Source organism: Photinus pyralis, unplaced genomic scaffold (assembly GCF_008802855.1).
Source record: "Photinus pyralis isolate 1611_PpyrPB1 unplaced genomic scaffold, Ppyr1.3 Ppyr1.4_LG3b, whole genome shotgun sequence".
In the NCBI taxonomy this organism is placed as follows: domain Eukaryota; kingdom Metazoa; phylum Arthropoda; class Insecta; order Coleoptera; family Lampyridae; genus Photinus; species Photinus pyralis.
The window spans coordinates 1,820,994-1,847,834 of NW_022170510.1; the positions used below are offsets into that span (position 1 = coordinate 1,820,994).

The 26,841-nt window shown below is 36.6% G+C and overlaps 1 protein-coding gene across 1 annotated transcript in view; it reads left to right on the plus strand.

The window, feature by feature from the left end:
* Nucleotides 1–5,660: 5,660 nt before the first annotated feature.
* LOC116166994 overlaps nt 5,661–26,841 on the plus strand; it is an 84,884-nt gene continuing 63,703 nt past the window's right edge. The window contains exon 1 of the mRNA XM_031482227.1: nt 5,661–5,824. Within this exon, the coding sequence (XP_031338087.1) occupies nt 5,661–5,824 (164 nt within the window). The remainder of the gene's footprint in view (nt 5,825–26,841) is intronic.

Consider the following 26,841-nt stretch of genomic DNA (forward strand, 5'->3'; position numbering starts at 1 on the left):
AGTACACAAAAACACGAAATACAGAAATGTCACGAAGGGCTAACATTTAAAATAAATTAATGAGATCGTCACCCCACTATTCGTCACACACGGTCGGCTTGCCTAAATTACACAAGGCGCTAATTTCGTGGGTTCGTAAACACACGTGACAAAATTTAAATGCACCCTAAAACCCCAATACTACCTAAGTTAAATCAACCTACAACAAAGACAACGTTCATGAAAAAATCTCACTTTTCAAACACTTGTATGATCGAATTTCCAAAACCTGCTCTTAAATTTGTAATCTTTAAGTTGCAAAAGCACCAGACTACTGTAAGAAAATTCGACCCGGAAAATCGACCCCGGTAAAACTCCCCTCGAAAATTCTCCTCAGAAATAATTTCTTTCAATAAATTTCACCTCCGAAACGTTTATTCTCAAGATATGCTAAGGAATATTCGCTCCGAAAGATTGTTCCTTGGAAGATTTACCCTGTAGATAACAAGGCAGTACACTTGCTTTTTTTGGGGACGGCAAAAAAAAATTGTCTGAGATCGACCGGGACAAAACATTTTCTTGTGGCCTGTAGAATCCATAATTTCAAACAGTTTCAAGATTGGGCTACTAGTTCAAAATTTACAGCCCTTTGAATTTTCTTTCGAAATTGGTTGGTCTATAACTTTTGATTGAGAAGTCTGATCGAAAAAGTACGAATTGTTTTGGATTTTACGCACCAAAATGAATAAGAAAATGTCTTTTCCTGAGAAATTTTGGTGCAGTCGATTTATGGTAAAAAAGGAAGGTTATACACTGCCTTTTTTTGAGGCCTGTAGAAAAAATTGTCTCAGATCGACCCGGAAAAAAAATTGTCTTATAGAATGTGGCCTGTAGAATCCATAATTTCAAACAGTTTCAAGATTGGGCTACTAGTTCAAAAGTTACAGCCCTTTGTATTTTCTTTCGAAATTGGTTTCTAGTCTATAACTTTTGATTGAGAAGTCGGATCGAAAAAGTACGAATTGTTTTGGATTCTACGCACCAGAATTAATAAGAAAAAGTCTTTTCCCGAGAAATTTTGGTGCAGTCGATTTTTGGTAAAAAAGGAAGGAAAACACTTTTTTGATTGGACCTCTCAATCAAAAGTTATGGACTAAAAACGGTGCAATTTTACCAATATATAAAATTAAAAAAAAATTAACCTGTGGAACGAGCTCCCGTTACACAATCTGCTGATTTTGAACCAGATAAAAAAAAGTGTTTAAACTTATAACTAAGTTTATCTCAACTAATTTCGTCCAATTTATAGGTGGCATTTTGAGTATGGTTCTCAAAAATCAATTGCACTTGAAATAAATTGAATGGCCTAAAGCAAAGTCTGAAGCCTAGAAAAATGGCTTAAAACTTGACCTTTTTTCAAGTCTAAACGCGTTAAATTTGTATACTCCACAAACTCTGCGTAAACAAGATCGTTATGGTGATACCGGTCAAGTCCAAACAACGGTGTACAGATAATTCCTGTACTTGATTAATGAATTAAAGCCCCATTTAATTTTGCCCTACTAATCCCCTAAGAGTACGTGAGGATCTGAGTTAAATACATAGGCCATTTTGCTACTACCTGGCATAGAACGAATCTGCTGCCACATTTGCGGAAGTCCTATTAAAAATGTGAAAGGTAGATTTAAAGGCTTAAGGTATAGGAATTGACAGCTCGGTGAAGGTGTCATATACACCGCTGCCGTTACTTGGAAAGGAACTTTTTACTATTCAACAGGAGTAGCAAATATCCTAATAGCAGGTTGATGTATGACGCAGATATTCAAACATGCCAAACGTTCGTTCGCTTACAGCAGATACGTTGTATTGGATGATTATAGGTAATATGCCAAAAATTGTTAAGTTGGTACATTTTACAGTAAAAGATGATTACTGTAATTTAAAACGTGCTGCCGTAATGGATGGCTAATGATCTGAATTGTTGAACAAAATGACTGTAATTTATGATCGAACGCTCCAGTGCCGTTGTAATTCATTTCTCTACAAGGCAATTGATTCGATTGAGTAATTGCATATGTAATTTGAATTAGATATGAACTCATAATGAAAAATGGGCCGTAAGTGAGCGATAAAACAAATTTAGTTAACAATGCTCCGAGATGAACATAATTCACCATCGCATTTAAGTTTGAAGTAGATGATTTTGCTTATAGTAACCTAAGGTTTGTCACGTAAGACGGCCAAAGGCTTTAGAGGAGGCGTAATTTTAATTAGCGTTTTAACAATGTGCAATAAATTTCCATTTTGTGGTTATATTAATATCCTGCCTGACGTTACGTACATGCCAGAAATCAATTTCCTTAATTTTACACTTTTCGTTCTCTACACAAAACAGATTTGGTATTGTGCTGCCTGCAGTTTACACCTACCCGAAGAACTTGTGAGGCCACTTGCACCCGGATCACCAAGGTAATTAAGTGGGCAGTGACGTTACTATTGTTAATGAAAGCCAGACAATTGCGCCATAAGATTAGGTGGGGTTTGTGACACACTTTGTGTATTTGGGAGGATGTCGGCGAAGGAGATTCACAAATGGATGGTAGGTGATACAACTCCTTCGTACGAAATAATTTGCAAATGGGCGAGTGACTTCAAAATGGGAAAAACGAGGCTTGCCGATGCGTCAGGTTCTGGGCCACCCATTTCCGCTGTTACCTACTCTAGAAATCATCGCCAAACTCTACGGTTACATTAAGAGATACAGGATACAGTCGACAAAGAAGCAAAAAAGTTGATTGCAAAATTCATAAAAAGCCTTCCTGTCGTAGATCGATTGAAAAATGAAGATTTCTGATAACCTGAAGAGCTGGCAAAGAGGAAAGTTACAACGTAACAAAGAACGATACTTATCCGTTGCCCTGAATATATGACACGCTAGATACACTAACGGGTGGCGTATTGGCATTCTGTACTATTATTCAGAGCAGCTCTGGTCTGATTCACAGTATACTATGGTTTCACGTTATGCGCAATTTGATAATACATTATATACTGCGATTCAGAGCACTGATGTGGTTTAGTGTTTGTTTTATTACTAAGGTCAGCTAACCAAACCACTGGTCGCCCCAAACACTGTTAATATCTTCACCCATTTTTTTTTAATTTCGCTTTAAATCCATGTTCTACTAGTTCCAAATATCCGATCATTGAAAACGTATTCTCGTTGCACATCTCAACCAATACCTGTTTATAGATCATTTTAGTGCAGTTTGAGAACCTTGATTACGCACAAACAACAAAAAATATACTTTTCTTGCAACGCTAACAATAAAAACACACTTCTTGTAAGTGTATGACGCGCTTTATAGAAACCCATTATAAATACAGTGTTTGAGAAGTCTAAAGTTTAAACCACATCGGTTCTCTGAATCGCAGTATATAATGTATTATCAAATTGCGCATAACGTGAAGCCATAGTATACTGCGAATCAGACCAGAGCTGCTCTGAATAATAGTACAGAATGCCAATACGCTAACGGGTGCGAATTGGTTTTCCACCATAGATATGGAAAGCGGTTACTCTGGTCTTGGCAGGTTTAGCCTGGAAAACGTTCCTTGGATGACATAATTGTGATTGGTCGAACGTTCGAATAACACCTTAAGAATCTCGAAGACGTGTTTATAATAATAATGCCTGTATTGACTACTCAATACCCAAAGGGCGGAGTTCAGATTGTAATAAAAATTATTACTCCCTGCTCTTCCACTCTTCCTGCTCTTCTTCTTATGAGGTTGTGCGGTGCTAAACTCCAACTTAATACATAGAAGTGCAACCTTTTCCAAAAAGAAGGGACGTATCTTGGTCATCGCGTTTGGCAGAATGGAGTGACAGTAGATCCCGACAAAATTCGTGCAGTACAAGAATGGCCCCAGCCAAACGATACGGAGTTTCTTCTTGGGCCTGTGGATTTGCCGATATTGCAAAGCCGTTGACCAAGTTAACAGAGGATCAGATTTTAAGTGGGATGATGGATGTAAAGTACTTTTGAAGATCTCAAAAAAGCTTTAGTTACGGTTCCGGTGCTCCGCTATTCTTCTTCTTATTATTTAGTTCCATGCTTTATTATAGGAAGTTCCCAGTTCCAACAAAGCATTTCAATTGTGAGTATACATTCACAAAAACAGATAGACAAGATAACTAAACCTAAATAATAGCGATACTAATAATTGAAGACTTGTTAGATACAGACGTTGGTGATGTTGAAATGGGTGCTGTACTGTCCCCAATGCCGGGCGGGCACGAGAGAGTCATCGTATATTTCCGTAAAGTCTTCTCTAAACCGGAACGTAATTACCCTGTTACCCGTTTCCCGTGAGGATGCTACATTGCGATGGTTTAAGAGTGCAGAAGGTCAAGCAGCCAAGTGGTTGGAAGGACTGCAAGAGTACGATTTCGTAACAGAACACCTCGCGGGACGAAACCATCGTAATTCCGATGCCTTTGCTAAAAGACCATGTCCTGGGGATTGTCGTCACTATCTCACAACTAAAGCACAAATATGAAGAACAACACGTACAACGCACTACACTAGTAGAGTACTTGTGTATGATAACTGGGCACTACAAGACCTTCGGACAGCCCAAGAAAATAACCATGATTTGCGTATCATGATACACTGGAAAATGGAAAAAGGTATCTCGATATGGTGTAGTTTTCAAGGCACAATGGGACTCGTTACTGTTGGAAGATGGTCTTCACAAAAGGGTTCTGGAAAAGGGCGATGGCATGGCAATAAGTGTGCAGCTAGTGGTGACAGAAAGTAGGACATCTGAAGTACAGATGCACGACGGTATATCGGGAGGGCATCTAGGAGTCCGGTTCAGGTACGGGAACGATTTTACTGAGTGAAATGCAAACGAAATTTAAAGGAATGGTGCAGAAAATGTGCAATTTGCGCCACAAGCAACGGACAGGAAAGCAGAAGGCAGAAGCAGAAGTCCATTTGGGAGAATAGCTATTGATGTCGCAGGCCCCCTCCCCGAAACAGATTCTGTAAACAAATACATTTTTGGTTTTGAACTTGAACTATTTCAGCGAATGGACACAAGCAGAATCCATCTTACGTGTTGTTTGGGAGGGAACTCCTTCCGTTTGATTTAGAATTTGGCACAAAATCTGGCCAGGAATAAACTGTGGGAAACGAGTACGTGGAGAACCTGCGACAGAAATTGGGCCCCGTCCAAAGTTCGCGAAGGCGAAGGCCCATGCTAGTGGTTAGCAACCTGGAGATTTGGTTTGGTTGTATCGCCCGCAGAAGAGACACGGGCTACCTCCGAAATGACAAAGAGCTTCTGGAGGGCCGTCAAAGAAGTAAACGCCGTCCACTAGGAAAACCAGAGGTAGTGCACATAAATCGATTGGATCCATAAGGGGAACAGGACGATCCCGAGGAAGAGGAAGCAGCGCATGTGATGCGAGTGAGACCACGACAATCCACTTTCGCGGAATTTATGGCACGTTGCTCCGGAACGTAAAGAACATGCTTTGCTGTTGTCCGTAAGGAATCCAAATTTGTTTGAGGCCGGTATTGCCGTAGAATCCAAGTTCTGGTTGGGGCGCTTAAGTGAAATCTATACCTTCAATGTCACGAAGGTTGATAAAGCGTGTCTCCTATTGCAGCATGGACGATTTCTTCATTATCTGGAAAAAAGACCTGGTTACGAAGATTTACACTACAAATTCATGGTGTTATACCAAGTTGGGAATTCCAAAAATCGGATGTGATCTGGATAAGTTGGACTGTCGCAACGTGCGCAATAAGTTGGAGGTGGTATTCCAGCTCACGTAGGGGAAATATTGGTTTGTTGCTTCATCCCCAGAGGAACCCTGCAACCAATCGTATGATTGTTTTCTCTTCAATAATGGAAGATGCACGCCTCGTGCAAGTACGGCTATCAGGTTCGCGCTATAAAACAATAGTTGCCTGGTGTTGTGCGTCCGCTACAACCGTTTTAAGAGAGGGCCAGTGTAGCGAATATTCCAGAAATCCTGATACACATCGAGGCTCCATGAAAGATTAGTCACTGGCGATAAAGAACGAAGCTAGGTAAATTGACCGAAATCAATTGATCGAAAATCACTTGATCGAAACGACAATTGACCGAAATAGCAATTTACCGAAAACAGTTTGAGCGAAACATCAATTGTATTTACCTAAAAGTAACTGTTGACTTTTGCATTACATTCATACGCCTTCTAAAAGGTCATTTTTTGTTTTTGCATCTTTCCTTCACATCTTATCCAGGCTTAGGGCAGGCAGTATATTAGTTACTCGTGTGATTTGTGATTAACGGTAATTAGGGGCATTCTTTTAGAAATAACATACCCAACTAGAAAGTTGAAGGGGTTAGGAACACAATGTAAAGTTTTACACAAAAATTATTTATATAATTATTCGCTAAATAGATTTTCAAAACAACGTAAATAAAAAAAATTTCGAAACTCACTCGTGGATGTTGCCGCGTAACACGACTGTAAACGGGCAAATATAGACCATAGCAGCTATCAATTGGCGAAAACTCCAAGTCTCTAGGTGGCCTAGGGGGCGAGATCTTGAAGGAACAGACATACAGGCAACGGAAAATTGAGCATACTTCGTGGTGTTACGCTAAAAATCTGAATCAAAAGTTATACGCGAAAAACCAATTTCGAAAAAAAATTCAAGAAGCTGTAACTTTTGATCTAATGGATCACCCAATCTTCAAACTGTTGGCAGTTATGGATTCTACAAGCCAAAATCTATAGGAAAATGTTTTTTCCCGGTCGATTTCAGACAATTCATTTTTCGGACCCAACTTATAGGCAAGTGCCTTTGCATTTCACAGAAAATCGCCTGCCCTAAAAATGTTCGGGAAAACCTTTTCCTATTAATTTAGCTTCGTAGATCCCAAACGTCTCGTATTTTCTCGATCGGACCTCTGAATCAAAAGTTATAGGCAAAAAATCAAATCAAATCAAATGAAAAGTGGCCAATTTCAAAACAGGGCTAAGGCATTCTTGTTGGATAGAGTCATATACTGTGAGCGTAAATTTCTTGCTGCTATGTATTCGTATTCCTTGTAAATACTTGTGTGTCTGTGTGTGTTATGTTTATATGTTATATTTATATATTATTTTTATCATTGACGTGTAAATAATTGTTATTGCAATTTTTCTTACAAATAAACGTATGTTATGATTATGATTAAGAAAAAACCAATTTCGAAAAAAAATTTAAAGGGCTGTAACTTTTGATCTTGTGGCCCAATCTTTAAACCGTTTGAAGTTATGGATTCTACAGAGCAAAATCTATAAGAAAATGATTTTTCCCGGTCGATTTCATACAATTCATTTTTTCGACTCAAAATGTAGGAAAATCGGCTACTCCAAAAATGTTCGGGAAAACACTTTTTCCTATTAATGTAGCATAGTAGATTCCAAAACGTCTCGTATTTTGTTGATTGGACCTCGGAATCGAAAAAAAATTCAAGAGGCTGTAACTTTTGATCCCAATTTGAGCCCAATCTTCAAACTGTTTGAAGTTATGGATTCTACAGACCAAAATCTATAAGAAAATGTGCTTTCTCGGTCGATTTCAGACAATTAAGTTTTCCGACCCAAAATATAGGCCTTTGCATTTCACCGAAAATCGACTACCCCAAAAATGTTCAGGAAAACGTCTCGCATTTTGTCGATTGGACCTCTGAATCAGTACAGCTCCCAATGTTTCAAAAAAAATTATTTCGTTTAGTCCATGAACACTTTTCCTCAGTTTCAGTTCGCAAGCAGTTAGTGACTTTTTAGCACCCATAGAATCCATGTGACTAAAGGATTCGTCCTTAGGATTAAAAAAAACGGCTCCATTGTTTAGTATAGCGTTACCCGCACTTGTGCATTCCCGTTATGGTTACTTAAATATGTCATTCTGTCAAAATTAAGCAGTGAAAGCGACTATAACGTCGTAGCATGTAACATCAACATAAAGTCAAACCGACCTACTTTAGGATAGGGCACTCACCCACATCAGTTTTAGATTCGATCAGAGCATGTTTTCCAAAACAATTTTCCCATTCTTATTGCTATGCTACAACTTCCAAAAGGGTCAAGTAAAGCGCAGATAGAAGGTCCTTTCTTCTTGGAATAGAAGAATCATAAGACCTTAAAAAATGATTTGATGCAACCAAAAAACCAGAAAAATCCAAAATGTTCGAACAATCGAACAATCGAAGAATCAGAAAGCCCCTTTTCGTTAAGAATCAAACATATCACGAAAAAGGTAAAGCATCTAGACAATAAAATCAAGGTGGTTCTTAAACATTCCAATTACTAAAGACTATTTAAATGAAAGAAACTGCCGCGACATTTTCATATCCAACGCCGACATAAAGCATATATGATTTTTATATACTATTAACCCAGCACTTAGGAGTACTAGACAATACAAAAGAGTGAAGCTTAGCTTGTCGATTTTACGTCATTAACTCGATCCGGAAATGCGGAGTGCCACTTAATGTTTAAAAGGATGTTTGAAGTGTGTATAGAGATATGTATTTCTGAAATGCATAAGCATTCCGCACTACCACAATCGCTGTGAATAAACATCATTCGTATATCGTTTATTCATGACCGAGAACGAATGCTTAATTTTTAAAACTCCCCTATAACTAGCAATTGTATAACTTTAGCTTCTAATCCCCATTAGGAAACGAATGCCATTTTATAATATACTAACGATGGAACAGAGTAGCCGTGTTCAATAAGCAAAACGAAATTTCTAAGGTACGACAGCATGTAGCTTGTTAAAAGTTTGGAAGAAAAATAAATAATATAACAGGGCTGAGCCACAATTCCAACTTTATACCTTACTGATGAAATATTAATAAAATGTCACTCAAATTTATGATCAGAAAAACCGTTTACACTTAAATAAATATAACTTGGCAAGAAAGTATGAAAATAAGTTTAACTCATTTAACTTTTTTACTTGCATTATTCTGTTGAATTAATTGACTGCATTATTGGCTAAAGCTGTTCGGACGTATTTTTGTATTATCCCTGTTTAACCCAAGCCATACTTGTCAGGTTTAGCCTCTTCGCCACATTTTATGGTAAATTTTTGTCCACCGCATTTTGCTTCTGAACTTCTGAACCCATGGAGAGTCTACCAGAGAACATACATACATGCCAGTAACTCAACCAGCTTCAGCAATTTCCCTTTTCTTCTGGAATGGAGCATAGATATTGTTACCTATTCACAGTCTAGACCAAACCTAATAGCTTTTGTTAAGTCTTATAAACGTTGAACAAAGTACACCCGAATAAATTTTATTAGCTGTTCAGGTTCATTTTCTTATTTTCCAAAATTTTCCAAACTGGTAACGGTATTCCCGAGATACTACCTTCTTCCTCTCAGAGCCTGACGGTAATAATCTAGCTTGGAAAATTTTTTTCAATGTAACTGTCTGTCGCGCTTTTTTGCAAAACTGTTTTCAATTTCTTTTGAAGAAAAACCACTGCTCCATTTATAATGGAGAAAGCGAGGGAAAAGTGGTTGCTGTATACGTCACGCTCCACGCAACTGGATTCAGCTTTTTCAATGCAGTTTTGTTAGCAATTTACCCAGTTCTTTTCGATTTGTACATTTCATTTGTGAAAAAGCAGCATCGCCACGGGAAGTTGAAGGTTGAACCCTGGGTGTTTTAAGGAGCCGGTAAAAAACCGGACAATTTTGGTAAACACGTGTTTTTCCCTGTTTTTTTTTCTCGGGGGTAAGGAAAAATTGGGTGCGTATAACATGACTGTGTTATCAACGTTCTCTACACTATTTTTAAACCTACAATTAAGAATTCTGGACATCAAAAACTATGTCTCCCTTAAATTACAATAATTAAAGAACAATCGCACTGGCAAAGAAACGTGTACGCTATCGAGGTTTAACACAACAGGATAAGGGATTTCCCCTTGCAGGGCTGCAGACACGTGCCAGGGCGGTTTCCTAGGTCAAATATATATTGCAATGCAGTTTTGCAGTATAAATGCGACAAGGTAAAAATCATATGTTGCTAATTTTTCCCAAAGTTTCCAAATTTTTCGATAAATTGTAACGGACGGTTACAAATTATCGATGGTTCGCCGTGTATATTCTTCTTATCCTTCGTTTCTGGACGTCGATGTCGGTGTGAAGTATTTCGGAACTTACCTTAATTATACTTTTATAATTCCAGCTAGCTCAGGTAAATAAATGGGTAAATAATAGGGAATAATTGAGTTCACTTTGATTTTCGCAAGTACTTGGTTAGTGTCAATAACTTGTAATCAAAATTTGGGCAAAATATTACTACAGAAATGGGTACCTGGAGGAATTACGCAATTGTCATAATTCGGTGTACGTTTGAATTTCAGAACCTTTTTGTTGCTGTTAGTAAAGATTGTAATAATTACGATTCCAAAACATTAACTAGAATACATTTATTTTACTTAAATGTACAAATAAAGGAAATAATTACAGTTACGTTGAACCTAAAAAAAACTAAACAATTCTAATTTTTGAAAATACTTTAGTGCTTCAGTCCCCGGGTTAAATACAAACTTCGTAAATAATGAGTTTTGAAAATATGGACGCCGCTGGATTTTAATTAGTATAAAGGAATATTGTCTTTTACCTTATGAATGAAGCCTCTTTATACAGTTGAAGTTATTGAACTCGATGTCGAATCTTGGAATTTTTTCTGCGAGCCGCAAATAGTGGATGCCGTAGATGACCAGGTCCTGGTGCTTTGAAATCTGCAACCCTACGCTGCAGTCTCCCCGGATAAATCGACTCCAGTAACTTGATTTTGTATATCGATTGTTACTGCTCCTCTGCCAAATTATAAATAACGCCAGCGATAAAACTTGCAGGCGGTAAACAAACGCTTGAGCCGTTGGTAATTTGATAGTAGTTCGTAACTATGATTTAGGAAATTTTCCACATTGGTACATTTGTAATTTCTTCCTCGCTTAGCGACTTAAATGACACTTATTGACTTTTGATGTTATTGTCCTAAAACGACAATAGTTTTAAGGCGCCTTTAAAGTATTTCACAACGTTAAAATGGTGCGCGTTCAGAACTTGCGTTACAATGCGAGTTCCACAACGACTTAATTCGCACTGTTAAAATACCGTCTCTCTTTCTCTTCGTGCACAGTTACATATTTTTCTAGCTAAAGTACATTCCCTCTATTCTAAATTTAAACTTACAACAAATGATACGTTTACAAAACTTAATATACATTATATACAGTTAATTACAAAATTTTATTCCTTCATGCCCAGGCCAAAAAGCATTATGTGTAATTGAAAATATACACACCCATTATAGACTGGTTCACTTTTATAAAAAAAAACAGCGGTTTAACAAGTTCTAGGGGCATTTCAGACAACATTTGGCCAAATAGGCGTTTTTTTACTAATTTGGACCTGCTGAACACAAATATCGATGTTGGCACCTCGAAATCTGAACAGGAAGTTCAGAATTCAAAATGGCGGGAGATGCGGGAAAAACTGCAGCCTCTCTGGTACACAGGTCAACCGTCGCCACTATAAAGTAATATTGTTCTTAGTAGTTATTTAAGGTCTAAGGTTGGATGCTATTGACCAATGTGTATCATAAGCCAAATGAATATAAGACTAAAATTCGAGCCTTAGTTACTGATCACCATTTCAGCTTTCAATTAAATGCCTACGCTCAGATACCCAATTGAAGAATACAGTCACCATTTATACCGGCATCCAATATCCTGCAATGTTTACACGAGAAAGATGCAGGTGTATTTATTTGTTGGTTTTATTTATTCAACGTCCCTTCATTGTAGGTTCAAATATGCTTGGTTGATTAATTACTCCATTTTCAATGTACATTATTATTCTGCTTGAACGAAGGGAGAGAGAGAATATTGTGCTGCGGAATTTATGGATTTTATATACGGCATGATTAAATTGGTAACATTCAAACGGTGACCATGTAATAGTCAAGCGTAATTACGGTTATGTAAATAATTTATAAAATGTTCCAAATGGAAAATCATGAAAATAATTATGAGTGACAATAGGTTTTTTTGGTCTAATGGGGATGCGATACCACTTCCCCTTTATTTATTATTTAGATTTGATCGCTGAAGTTTTTATTGGGAAGGTTGCTCACGACTGCCCCTAACTTAATTAACGATGTCCGAAATACGCGAGCTGATAACTTGCGCGATACAGCACAAGATTTATAATGCTAAATACGTTTTCCACAAATACCTACTGGCCTCTCTCGTGAAACCTACCCCTACAGCTGGCTTTTTCTGTAGCTCTCAACATCAGAAGCCAATAGGACTCTAATTTCCTGAGCTACTCAGTCTCTTAGTGTGACACGACAAGCTTATTCTAGATCTAGAAGGATATCTAATTATCTGAAGGTAACTGTACGGTTTAACCAGGATATTGAAAACATGTTGCAAATGAACGTAAAAGACCATAGTAAATTTACTCTTAATTACACATCAAACATAATAACAGTATACGGATTTAAGCAAGTTTAAATGAAAAACTAATTTTTTTATAGCAGATCCAATGTCAATGAAACAAACGGCTTCAAATTACCCATACATTGGTGGGGGTGAGAAGCAGGAACTGGTCGAAAGTCGGCCGTCTCCAATGCACTCTCTTGACGCTTACCTTTGGTTTGGCGAGTTATTATTTCACCAGGTAATCGGAGTGTCGGGTTCTGTAGATCTTCCTTCAAAGTAGTACGAATTCCAAGCAGTACAATTGGAAGAGCTTTGAGCCAAGGTTTTCCGGGATACCACATAAGCGCAGCTTTCAGGATTTGCACTGCAGGATAGGGATCTTTCTACCCCAAAAATATTATTCAGGGTTCTGAATAAAGCAGACTCGAAACTGGCAAACCTTGATATGTAGTGATACATGCGGGCGAGTCAAATCGGGAAAACTAAAGCGCTCCCGAAACTTCTTCGGCAGTAATCGTTTCAAGAGGGCAAAATAAAGGTGCAGCAGTTCGACTACTAAAAAGAACGTTTTCATTAGGGGAATTTTTCGAAAGGAAAAAAATTCTGTCTGTCTGTTTGTCCGCCTTCGCCTCTATTGCTATTGAATATGAGCCGAATTGAAAGTCTGGTTTCCGAATACGAGCTGAGTGGCTAAAAATTCTCCTACTGAAAATCGTATTCGATTCTTAGTAGTAGTTGTTATCCCTTCTCCGTGGTAACCGTCCATAGCCGCAAGACCTATCGCAGTTGCCACACCACTCTCGATCTAATGGGATGATATTCTGCATTTATTGACTCCCCCAAGAAAGATTCTAGAAAAACTCGTAATTTTATGCCACATGCATCGTGAACTCCGAGTTGCTTGTACCTTTTCCCACATTTAACTTATTATTCAATTACAAAGTAAAAATCCGAGAAAAGTTTGAAACAAAAGATTTTAGAATCTCAATACTAAAATACAGTGAAGCGGCATTTAAAGTTATGCAAATTGAACGATCAGCCCAATTCATTTAAATAATAATTTAAATTCTTTTCGTGATCTATTATAAAAGATCAAGTTAAGAAGAGGAACTTTGTTTAAGTAACGATCATTGTATTATACTTTTAAATTTGTTAAATTAAGCACTACGAAATAAGGACAATTAATGAGATCAACATAAGGAAGTGTCTAGTTAGGCAGCAATTCAGAATTAGTGTGAGCTTTCACGTAGCCTTTGCTTTTTCCAGTAGGTATATAATTCAATAGCCGTCCTTAGATGAGACGCAAATTGAAGCTATATATAAAAGTAAAGCACAACATAAAATTTTAATGTAGCTGCCGTTCGTCTTTATTGCGAATAATATTTTTGGAATCGGTTTGCTTAGGCAAGCATATATCAAACTCTGTAACCGCGCAATTTCATACTATACCAATACCATGTTTTTTTTTGCAGCATCTTGTACGGAGGGAAGGTTTCATTTTCTACCCGGTGTTGTTGTTTCTTGTATAATTAATTTCGAATTTGAATTTTTGCTAACAAGTCTCTTGTAGTAATGTCTCCTGTGCAACAAACTACCCTCCATACGTCAATTTTACTGGATGAAAGAGATGAAAAAAACCGAACCTGCTTACTTGTAAACCAAAAGATTCGAGCTAAACTCTGAAATACATTTCATATGGTACCTATTGTGGGTCCATTAACCTGTTATTATTAAACTGATAAAGAACTAATGAAGCATAACTGGATTCAAATGTAAATATCATTAATTACAATAATTTTTTGTTCAGTCACAGGTAAAAAAGAACACAAAAAACTATGGCTAATTACGTAAAAACCCCATACGGCGCTTATTTAACAAATTTGATTTGAACTTGAATTAAGGAAATAATTAATTTATTTTCGTAAATGGGCCTTCTTGCGCTTTTTATGACTGGTACGATTTTTAAAACTGCCCATTTATCCTAATCCATACCTCCAATAATAACAAAGTTACCCATACAACCCTATCCCCTTTGGGACATACTAATCAGGCATAATCCCCATCATCTAAAATACGACCGAATAATGTGTGACTGTTCTATTTAAATCTACTTTTCCAATTCTATTGTCAGTGTGCGTACAACCCCCAACTACGTGTGCTATACGAAAAACGATAAGGCAATAAGAAGAGTATGATGAAAACTCAATATCCTCGTCCAATATTGAGAAAGTTTTGTTCACGCTAAACAAGAAATGTATCTGACGTTTTTGTAGGTACACAGCTAATAACAACAAACTTTTAATGTAGTATCCTCCGTACATTCTAAAATCTAGGTATATGTCCTATATCTCCTTTTGTACGCAGCTGTATTCTCATAGGAAGAAGTCCAGAAGGGTTAAATTAGTTAGTTTGACAGGCCGTGCAATTAGAAGGGGTAACTAAATGTACAATTCTTAGGTACTGATTTAATTGATCTTAATCTCGTTGTGATTTGGGTTCTATCCACATTGATAGGATTTTGCCTTTCTGTAAATGTAAATAGTGCAATCGCCTCTTTATTAATAGAGTGACTCGGATTCCAATCGGATTTTACTACGAACCTTTCTATTGAAGTTACAAATTCATTATGCATTCTAACGTAGTACTGATTGTAAGAAATTGTACAATAGGCACATCACGTGATTAACAACAGATGTTTCGTAAACGAGGCACTTACAAGTAATGGCGGCAAAGGTATTTGCACGTATAGCATACATCGTATTAACAGTAAGTAAAGTGGCGCTTAATATTAGAGGGAGTGTAAGCCCTTAAACGTTACGATCCTTCTTGGTAACTGGAGAAAGAGTTTTAAGTTCCAAAAATGGCGTTCTTTTCGGTGGTTAAAAAATACGAGTTCAGAGATTTATCTTTGCCAAGTGTTTACCAATTGCAATGTCCATCACCATTCTACTGAATTACTTACTTGCATCCATTGGGACCAAATATCCCCTAATTGTAAATCCTTGCAGCTTCACTCTTTTATATTGTCTAGAAATCTCGACAGACATCGAGGCGCTATGATCGGCGAAGGCGGAAAAATAACGTGCTATACAAGAAAGAATGTAACTACAGTCGACTTACATAGAAGAAATTAAAGTAATTTTAAAATATTTAGATAAAAATAGATTAATATTAAGTAAGGAGTAAGAATGCAAAATCAATGTAGTACAATAATATAACAGACAAAAGAGGAAAGAAAATAGAACAATTATTGACTTAACTTTGATAAGCCACAGTATAATTTGAAGTGAATGAAAATTTAACAGTTAGCGATCACAACACTATTACATTAAACATAGATTTTGGAAAACAAGACAAAATTATAATAGAAAATAATGGTGGTGGACAGATATTCAACAAATAAAAGGTAACTGGGAATTATTTGAAAAATTGTCAAATGAAAATACTTACTCTTTATGAAACAATAAAATTGGACAATATAAATGACATTGAAGGTAATATTAAAAAATTAACAAATAATATACAAAATATTTGCAATGAATCAATCCCAAAAATAAAATTTAGTAAAAGAAAATACAACACTTGGTGGAATGATCAACTGATAAGTAAGAGAAAGGAAATATAAAGAAAATGAGAAAATTATATCAGACAAACAACGATGAGGAAGAAAAATTAAAATTAAAATCACAATACAAAAATTTATACTGCATTAATTAGGAAAGCTAAAAATAAACATTTAAGAGAATTTGTTAGTAATTATGGAAATGAAGAACCATGGGGAGCGATTACAAGTTAACAAAAAATAAAAAGGAATCGATCCCTACTACAATTAAAGATAAGGAACTTCGTGGATAGAAACAGCTTAAAAATTAGTTACACAACTAATACCAGATGATGATTATATTGAGAAAAAGGAATTATAAAAAATTAAAAGAAGATCTTTGGAAACACAAATTCAAAATTACGAAAATTTCTAAAAATTTACACATAGTGAAATTTCAAATGCAGTACTTGTGCAAATGATAAAAAAGCTCCTGGTCCTGATTTAATAAACAATGAAATTATAAAAAAGGGTATCCTTTCATCAGAACAAAATTAAAAATTATTACCCGAAAGATTGGAAGCAAAGTACCTAATCTTATAATAATTCAAAAACCAGGGGGATAGGAAAGATCCGTTAAATATTAAAAGTTATAGGCTAATAATTATGTTATTATGTGGTTTAGGTAAGATATTGGAAAAATTGTTAAATGATCGAATCAACTACGTTTTGGAAAAAAAACAAAATTCTTTCAAACAAACAATGTGGGTTTAGGAGGGAAAATCAAGGGAGGATGCTATTATAGATTTATTTAAGAAAGTTGTAAATTCACAAAAGAAGTATGTGTTAGGAATTTCTGTACACATAGCGGGTGCTTTTGATAATGTATGGTGGCCGGCAATTATCTATGAATTAGAAAAAATTAAATGTGAAATTTCAATACAAAATATTATTAAAAGCTATTTAACTGATAGGATAACAATATATAGCAATGAATTTGAAAAATTACAAAAGAAATACGTAAAGGATGCCCACAAGGATCGGTATTAGGACTAACCCTCTGGAATAAAATATTCAATAATAACTTTCAAGAAAACGTAAAAGAAATTGCATATGCGGATGACAAAATTCAAGAAATAATTTAGAGATAACTGGAAATAGAATTATAGAAAATTTTGAAAAATGGTGCACAGAAAATAAACTTATAATATCACATAAAAAACTGAAATGATTCTTCTAAAAGGAAATTTGGGTATTAAACGACCGCCTACAATAAAAATTTACAATCAACACATCAAGATGGTAAATAACATAAAATAGTTAGGCATGATAATTCATGAAAAATTAAATCTAAAGTTACACGTGAAGTAGCATTAGAACCGGAACTACTATATGCATGGATCAGTAATATGGGAAAAAAGACTCAAAAAATTACAAGAGAGAAGAGAAAAATAATAAGTACTCAAACTTATTTTTAAGAAAGCTATTTAATATGTATGATAGAACCGCAACGAATGCAGTAACAACTATAGCTGGCAGTTTTTTGACTCCTAAATCTTTGTACTTTCTAGCGATACCGTTAATTTCCACTACTAAAATACCTATTTACCATTACCATCGATGACCTTTCCACGAGGAAATGAAGATAAATTAAATTTCCAAAAGGTCCCTATAAAAACACATGTACATAATCATATAAACAATCTACATGAATTGACGTCGTTCAGTAACAACATTTAGAATTCCCATTTACTAAAATTGCAACAATTAAAGAAATATTTTTTGTGTCTCGTAATTTACCTACGGACCCAACAAAAAAAAACAATTTGAATTTACAATGGCTATATAAAACAAAGGTCGCAATACCTTATTTGTTAACGTTTCTTGAAATGGATGTTTGCCGTTAGATGCTGGATGGATGGTTTTGCTATACAATGGAAAACTGCTTACGATTGTAAGATTCCGGCTGTATCAAGGGTGGGTAGACGATTACCGCCTTTGCAATTGGAGACTCCGGGGACAATTTTGAAGATAACATTTTAATGTTGTTACTAGACTCGGAAAATTCATGAATTTGGGTATCTTTTTAATTATTTTCTTACCACTTCATACATTTAAATTTTAAGTAACGCAAATTGTTCCTTCACTTGGTCTGTCGCCAGGAAACTTGTTAACTGATACGTTACGAGCTAAGTTTATCCTTTTAAAGCGAGTTTTTTTCAAGTAATCGACCGTCATCAGATTAAGTTTTTTAATTTGATCGCACTACTCGAAGCTCGGATTTCTTCTTTGATCCCCGACAACTTCCTAAGTAGGACAAGAATTTAACCAAACTGTACAAACGATTAACTTTTATTGCGATATTCTAACGTAATACTTCTTGTACTTCCACCAAACAACACTGTACTGAATTAGTACGAAAATTTTACAATATTTCTAATTAAAAGCGTGTATGCTAATATGTGAACTTAGCATCTCAGTCTTCGCAAATAAAAATAATCTCACTCGGATATTCACAACCACAACAACAGCACAAAAGATAACTTACATCTCTCGAAATCTAAGTATTCAACACTCTCCTGCGTCTCTGGCTCCGCATAATATATATAATTCCCTACCGCGGAATATAAAGAGCTCTTGTAGCCCGCCTAATTTTAAATGCAAACTTAAAACTTGATAACTCCATCGCTGAATCCTGCAATGAAAAGTAATTTGTGGAACTGTCTTAATGTCGTAGTTACTAGTTTTTTTTAAAGAAAATGCACACTACCTGCTTAGCAACCCTCGATTAACGGGGTTGTAATTTGTGATACACCAAATCGATTGCCGGGTCCCTCTGGGGTTAAAGCAACAGACTAATATTTCCACCTCAGTACCCTGGAATACCACCTCCAACATCTTGCGCATAGTGCGCTAATCCAACTTGTCAAGGTCACATCCAAACTTCGGAATTTGCCAACTTTGTAACGCCATGGTTGCCGTTTTAAGTACTGTTGTGTATTTAAAAAAAAATCGCCTGATTTTTGCTGAACATCCTTTTGCTGTAGTTCTGCAATCGTACGCAACACACCGAATTCATCTCCACGTAACGCAACTATCAGCAAAGTTGCCTACTCTTCCATTCTCTTCCACTGTCCACTTATTTGTATCGGCGGCAGCCTCCGTCTCTACTGGCATAAACTTTCACTAATTGCCCACTTACACACTACCCCACAACTGACACCAGTGTAACGTAAATTTAATTAATCATCAATAAATTTATAACAATTTTTAAACGAATTGATTTATGACAGTTTAAATATTGTTTATCACACACATATAACAGTGCGAACTATTTATTACTTCCGTAATAAATTAGAACTGAACTAAAACGCAATTAGACTTGCTTATATTGCAAATGCCCTCTCTTTCTCGAAAGATTTCGAGGGCTTCCGACCACAACCGACTATTTTAGAAGGTTCTCGAACAACACGTCATATTTATAGAAAAGATTACGTCACATCCGCATTCGTTCTTTATCGCCGGTGACTAATCCTTAATGGCGCCTCGATGTCTATCGAGGTTTTTGGAATGTTCCCTACAATACTTTAACGGTTTATTCGATTCTCTAACTAGGTCTCACTGTGGTTTTGCTTGCCATAGTTTTAGTTCAATAACATAGGATGATTTCTTGGTTTTAAAATATACAATACAATATACAAAAGATTTGAGGGTCTTTAATGTCTACTAGGCAGTAGTAATTTTAATTCTACAGGCGTGGCACATCAATATTGCTTTTTTTATGGAACGCCCTGTATATTATTCGATATTTCAATTCGTCTCTCAATTTTGAGCATATTTTGTAAGCAAATGCAATCGTTTTCGTTACCGAGTTTTCAAAATAAAGATGGTGATTCTGAAAAGAACCATTGTGAAGTTTGTTATGATTGTTTGGAATCAATTATTGATTTTTGTTAATGAATTTTAAAATATTAGCGTTTATTTTCAAAATTCGATAACCCGGAAACGATGGAATTTAGGTACATTATGCTTTGAGAGAAGAATTGAAATATTGAATATATTGTTATTCCATTAACAAAAATTTAATTTTAGTGTGCCACACCCTTATGAGCAACCCTGTATAATTAAAATTATTACTGCCTAGTAGGCATTTAAGAACTCCAAAACTTTTGTATAAATATAGATATCTTGTATATTTTCACCGATAATCGACTTATTAACGACCCTGTATAATGGATTTCAAGGGAATGAAATGGTGCAAATTTTGCTGGGTTGGTGAGTTGATGCGTTTGCAGAACCATTCAAAATTATTATGTTACGCCATTCGTCAAAATCAGCCAATATTTTTATTGCTTATCCTCATATTATCAGTAGATTTAAATAAAAGGTTCTCGAATATCTATATGGATTTCAAAGAATATCCCCGAGGACAGCACTTCACATTTTCATTTTCAGCTAGATCTTTCCGATAGAGTCCTATTATTCGATTAGTTCATCCAGTAAAAGAACGGCCAAAATGCCCGTTGACTTGTACTTGTACATGCAAAGGGTTACTAGTAGAAACCATCCCAACGTACACGGGCCCATTCTTCCTCTATGATCGCCCAAGCCAAAATTTTGCTTAAAACAATGTAAGAGTTTGCAATAAATTATAAATTATTCTTGCGGATAATAGTAAATGACTGTGTAATTGGAGTTTACAAGAAAAAAGGCCAATTATAGCAGTAAAACTGTTTTTGTGTATCTCCCCTTAAAGCTACGCCACAACTTTGCTACAAGTACAGTTTCAATTGATATGTAAGCTCGGTTTCTCTCGAGAACTGACAAGAGTTGTTCTATTTCTAATTATAGTTAGCGGCAAACTGAAGCAGCAAAATCTACGCTTCCATTCAAACAAGGAAATTTAACGTGAAACCATTGAATAATTATTCAATGGTGAAACGCAATGTGTAGTTACGAAAGAAATGCGCTACGCTCTTTCAATTTTTGCATGCTAAATGAAATGAAGCCTGTAAAGTGTAATGTTATTGACAGTTAAATGGATAACTTATAACCCCCTAAAGCTTTCTAAAATTACAATCGCGTCGTGTCAACTGCAAATAATTCTAAACTAAGTCCCTTGTGAATAATCGACAATAGGCGTCGTTTCAACGTAGGTCTAAAGGCGACAGACTTGTTTAAATATCAATTTGTCTTAATTCACAATGCTCGTGCGTATTTATTTTTATTTGACACCATCTTCACAACACCAATTTAAAATGGGCGAGAGCCCTGTGCATTTTAAGTTGTCCTTTACAAGAATCACAATTTGGAGTAGGTACTCGGGTCTTGGTTTGCGAAAATCCAAATGCAAGAGGCATTTTATGTAACAATTATGTTAAAACAGTTACCTGGACCCCACTGAATCCGAAAATGCCGTTTGCCAACTCGAAATTCCAACTGCAAGATGGCGTCCAAAAATAGCGCCAAATTTTCTGCTTTTGGTCACGTGTACGCGATCCAGGTGTCTATTCCTATGGTTTGGGGGGCACGATTAAGCACTTAAACATAAATTTTGTACATTAAAACACCGTTAAACGGTCACATTTTGACGAAAAATCGAAAAGTTAGCTGGAAATGTGTATTACCTATAAATGCTGTGCTATGTTGAGGGGATTCAGACCACGTTTAAATGCTCAAAAACGGTACTTAGGATATTAATTTAGTAAATTAAATTGACATTAATACTTTCTATATTAACGAGCCCCTAGCGAGTTTATAATTTTGCAGTGTTTGTCCGTCTCTCCGTCCGTTAGCACAATATCTCAAAAACTAGTGGTCCGATTACGATTCAATCTTGCAGGTGGATTATTTATCAAATTTGTACATCGGAGTTCGTGAATTGACAATGTAGGCCAAAAAATAAGGAAGGCTCTTTTGATATCTCCGTTAGTTATGAATTGTATTGCTTGAAATTCAAAATGAGCGTAGCTTTAGCCATATAATAAGTAATACCAAGCCGAGCCATACCCAGGAGCTCGTTTGCTATATTTGTTTAATTTATTTATCATCCTCACCTGTCCCAATCATGCACTTCGTTTTACATTTGTACAACTTTGTGGCTTTTCGTGACTTTTCTTGCACCCACACTGCCAGGGAAGGACGAAGCGGTTTCTTAAAGGGGGGAATTTGAAAAATTTTTGATTGATACTTCTTTTAAATTACGTTTATAATATTAAATTTACCATCTGTCGAAAGTTGCCATCTTCGTCACCCCCATTTCCTTTAAACGCCAACGTCTGTTTTCCTAAAGGTTTTGTGATATCTAATAAAACACTAATTACGTCTTTATTAAATGATATTTATTTTCCTCTTCTACCATAGCATTCCGTTTTTCTTCATTAACGAGCTCCTAGCGAGTTCATGACTTTGGACTTTCTGTCCGTCGGTCCATCGGTCCGTCTGTGGACAAGTTAATTTCCAAACGGTTTCGAATTTTCCAATTCTGTTTTCACTGTTTTGTTTATCATCACCCAAGGAACAACTGATTAAATGTTCAGTGACCCAGGAGCTCGTTTGCTATGTTTGTTACAAGTTTATTAACGAGCGACAAGAAGCGGGTTTATGATTTTGGACTTTCTGTCCGTCCGTTCGTTTTTTGCAGTAGGTAGACAATTGTTAATGGACTAATTGATTAAATTTTGATCAATATTCGTCAACCGGAAGTGACTTTGTCGCGACAACCCTACTATACGTGAATGTTCAACCTCACTATTTGAGGTGAAATATCAGGGTAAAAATTTGTTTAAATAAATTTAAACGCGAGCACGTCTGATCCTTCCGAACTGTAATTTTCAAATAATTTTTTCGCTATTCACAAAATATAAAATTTTCAGGATGCTCGTTACTGAATTTTGGTGTCCACCTAGGGTCACTAGTTGCTTCGGATGTTGTTTTTAGGTATACATAGGGAGCGGACAGGAGGTCCAACGGCAAACTGAGTCGATTACTTCCTGGGAAATTTTCAGCTAACACATTTTCAATTTTATACGACTTTTGCTTTTACCGGAAGTATTTTAAATGGTATATTCTGACTTCATTTTTTAAATCTACGCGAAGTGTGGACTACATTTGATACATTTTTTCGAAATTTTTGGAAATGATACTCCTTCGGTAAATAAATTGCCTTTTTATAAAGCAAATATAAAGCAGACCCATTATTTTCTGGATTTGCTTAAATAAGGAATGGGACTTACTTAATATGTATATTAACAGTTCAGAAAGTTTATACAGAGTGTTCAGGACTTCATGTCAAATTTCGCAGATTCGAAATTGCGAAAGCTTGGTTTTTTTAAGTGATGGTAACCTCAACACAACAGTACTTGTTTAATGAGGTACCTATCTGCGATTCATCTAGTATTATTTATTTGTTTTAGTTTATTATTTTTTAGAACATATTGTTATTTTTTGTCTGTTTTTGTGTATATCCAATTATGATGAACGTGGAAACAAAAGTATCTATCTATCTATCTATCTAATTAGGTATGACCTCAGTTATGACTTTCTGACCACTAAGTAAACATTTTTTAGTGAATTTTTACAAATGAGGTGAGTGCTATGCATTTGTGTTTTAGTATGATATATTTGAATGTGTGCAGTACCTACCACAAAAATAGAAGGGAAAGCGTTCGGAATGTATATCTATCAAACCTTTACAATTGAGTTTTGTTGAATTTTCCTTAAAATATGTCATTTTATTTGTGTTTTAATGCACCAAATTTGTTTTTAAGTATTTAATCGCGTTCTACGCCCCCGAAAACAGGAAAAGACACCTGGATCGCATACATCTGACCAAAAGCAGAAAAACTCTTAAATTTATTTGGATGCCATTTCGAATAACTCACTTCCGGTTGGAATTTTGAGTTGGCAAACGGTTGGGAAACGGTTTTAACTCATACATGAAATGCTTCTTGCATTGAAACGGAAAGCTTTTCTCAGATTTTACCCCCACTATGGTGTAGATAAATGCGAGACGACAACTTATGTAATATTTTGCCTGCTTATCGTTAGACCGCTCAATATTGGTATTTGTTCATAGGTTAAAGTAGATCATCTGTGAGAAGAGATGGTTTTATTCAAGTTTGTAAAAACCCTTGTCAAAGATTACGCCTTTACTAGTTGGAATATTATCAGCGCATTTAAACCCTCTAACATAGCGCATTTTTTTCCAATAACGTAATAAGAACACCTTGCAGGATCCTTGAATTAGTCGATGGAAGTTTGAAATTGAACACCAGAAATAATTATAGTCGAACTCCACTTGATGTGGTCGTTGCCCAGTAATCGAACGATGCAATAAGCTCTCATGACGTAATCAAACCTACACTACAGACATCATCAAAGCTTCTAAATGAGACCTGTGAGGAAAGTTCTCTTTACCTACATGAGCATAATTTATTGAAAAACATCAACTGAACTCACTTAAAATCTTACAGTTGGCTAGAAATGTTGAATAAGGGTCGCACGGAGTTATTTAGCAATCCAGAGTAAATATGTACAAACAAAAAAATCCCCCGAAGCAAAAAATTTCAAATTCTCACGGAGACACATAAATTCTCTTGCAACTCTACTAAAAGATAGATAATTGAGTTATTTTTTATTAAAAAAACTGTTTCCTTCTTTCTATTTGAGATAACGTTAATTGAGTTTTTTAGGTTAAATTATGAAATGTTCCCTTTGCAGAAGAGAATCGCGATTTTTATTTAATTATAAAACTAAACAATCGTTGCTTTTATATTGTAGCTCTCGAAGAAAACTATGAAGTAAAATAAAAGTTCTGACCGACTGTTCGGGAAGGGAATTTATGTGTTCACCTACATTTTCAATTCTAATTTATTGGGAGGCGCATTTTGCTACGGTCACGATTTGATAAAAGCCCAAATTTGGGCTGCTGGGTATTTCTTTGAATGGAGAGGATTTAATTTTATAAAAAAATGTTCAGGTTCACACTTCCATAATACAAAGCAACGCAATCTAATTAAATTATTTGTCGTAAATAGTTTAGTTAACGTTACCGCTAGTCAAGGTTCTTCTATGTTACAATCCCACTACTGCTTGGATATAGACTTTCGACGCTTAAATTGTTGGCGCCATCATCAAATCGAATGAATATTTTCATAAGTATTTATATGGACAGAAGGTCCGACCATGCAGCATTGCGATGGTTACTGCAATTTAAGAGCCCAGAAGGCATGGCACGGATCCATCTTACGATTGAGCCATCAATGCCAAGGTCTTCAGCAGCAACACTAATGGAATTGAACGTGGTGGTGTTAAACGGACCCGAAATATCTAGAAAAGCATCCACAGCATTCCCCTCTCCATCCTGCACACAAGGCTCTGAAGATCCGTCTCCGTGAACATACCACCCTGTCTCAAGACCAGTACCCCATTCCTTACATATGCATCCACCAGCTTCTCCACCCATAACATAACTTCAAAATTAAATATTTACAACCATAGGCTGATGGGCCAGTACTCCTTCGCCATGTCATACCCTAGAGCCAGGGAGGCTCTATACAGGTACAATAAATGCAAGAGCAGCGGTTCCAGGCCCTTCTGCAGAAGAACCGGAAATATCCCGTCTGGTTCTGCACTTTTAAATGGGCCGAACGTTCTCAGAGATCCCTCGGTAACCACCCGCGCAGTCGATCGGCCTTGCATCGATCCTTGTAGTGGATCCGAAGTTACGTAGTCTCCAGAGCCTGGAAAGTTTTTCAAGGAGACATGTGAGAGCCTCACCCGCAGTAGACGAATATCTGCCGCATGGAAGTCCCAAGGTCTTCCAAAAGGATTACCACAGAAGGTCCTCCATATGATCCTCGTTCAGACTTTCGCATATGGCCCTTCTACCTGTGCTGAGCGATCTCGAGATCATCCCAGTTCGCAAGCTGCGCAGTTCGCATGACCCTATTAAAGAACTTGCGAACTTCCTTACGAACCTTTTCAAGGTCTGAGTTCCATCAAGGTGTTCTCTTCGTTCCTCGAAAGATTCGCAGTTTGCAGCTGTCCTCATATGATGCTGTTATGGCGTCACTTACTAATGCGACAGCCTCTTGCACCTCCCCTGCTTTTCGACAGGGCACAGGTGGTACATACAACCGCTCTGACAGTATCACCACATTGCAGTCTCAGTCAGTAGATCGGGGTTTCCGAAACCTACAGTGCCTACAGTGAAATGCCAGGTTTAGTTGGAAAATAATATTCCTGTGATCCGAAGGAGACGGCTCATCAGACACCCTCCAACTCGTGATCATGTGGGCGAGAGCTGCTCCCTGATTTAAAACATTTAAATCAGTTGTTTGCAAGTACTCCAGGGGGTGGTTGCCCCTCGAGTTCCTTTCCGTGCATCGCAGCCGACCACAGAAGCGAGGCCGCTATTTCGATAGTACTCAGCCAGCTTCCTGTTAGGTGGAGCCTCTTATGATTCGTACGGCAGACCTGCTCCGTTCTCTGCATCTTCCAGCTGAAACAGAAATCAGCCATTACATAAGACTCGGTTCGTCTATCGACATAAATTCAAGTCATAGGGTTCAGTTGGCCGTCTCTCTTATAATAAAGAGACTCCTCCACATGATCTGGGCCCCTGCCTGGACCTCTTAGGCGTCCCCTGTAAATTCATGGTTCTGGTACTAGGCATACGCCTTTACAGCAAGATGAGAGCCCTCTTCTTACCTGGCGCAGCCGGAGCACTCGCTTTCGTCACAAATGTTACGTGCGTGACCCCTCATCGACACCAAATGCTAGGAGG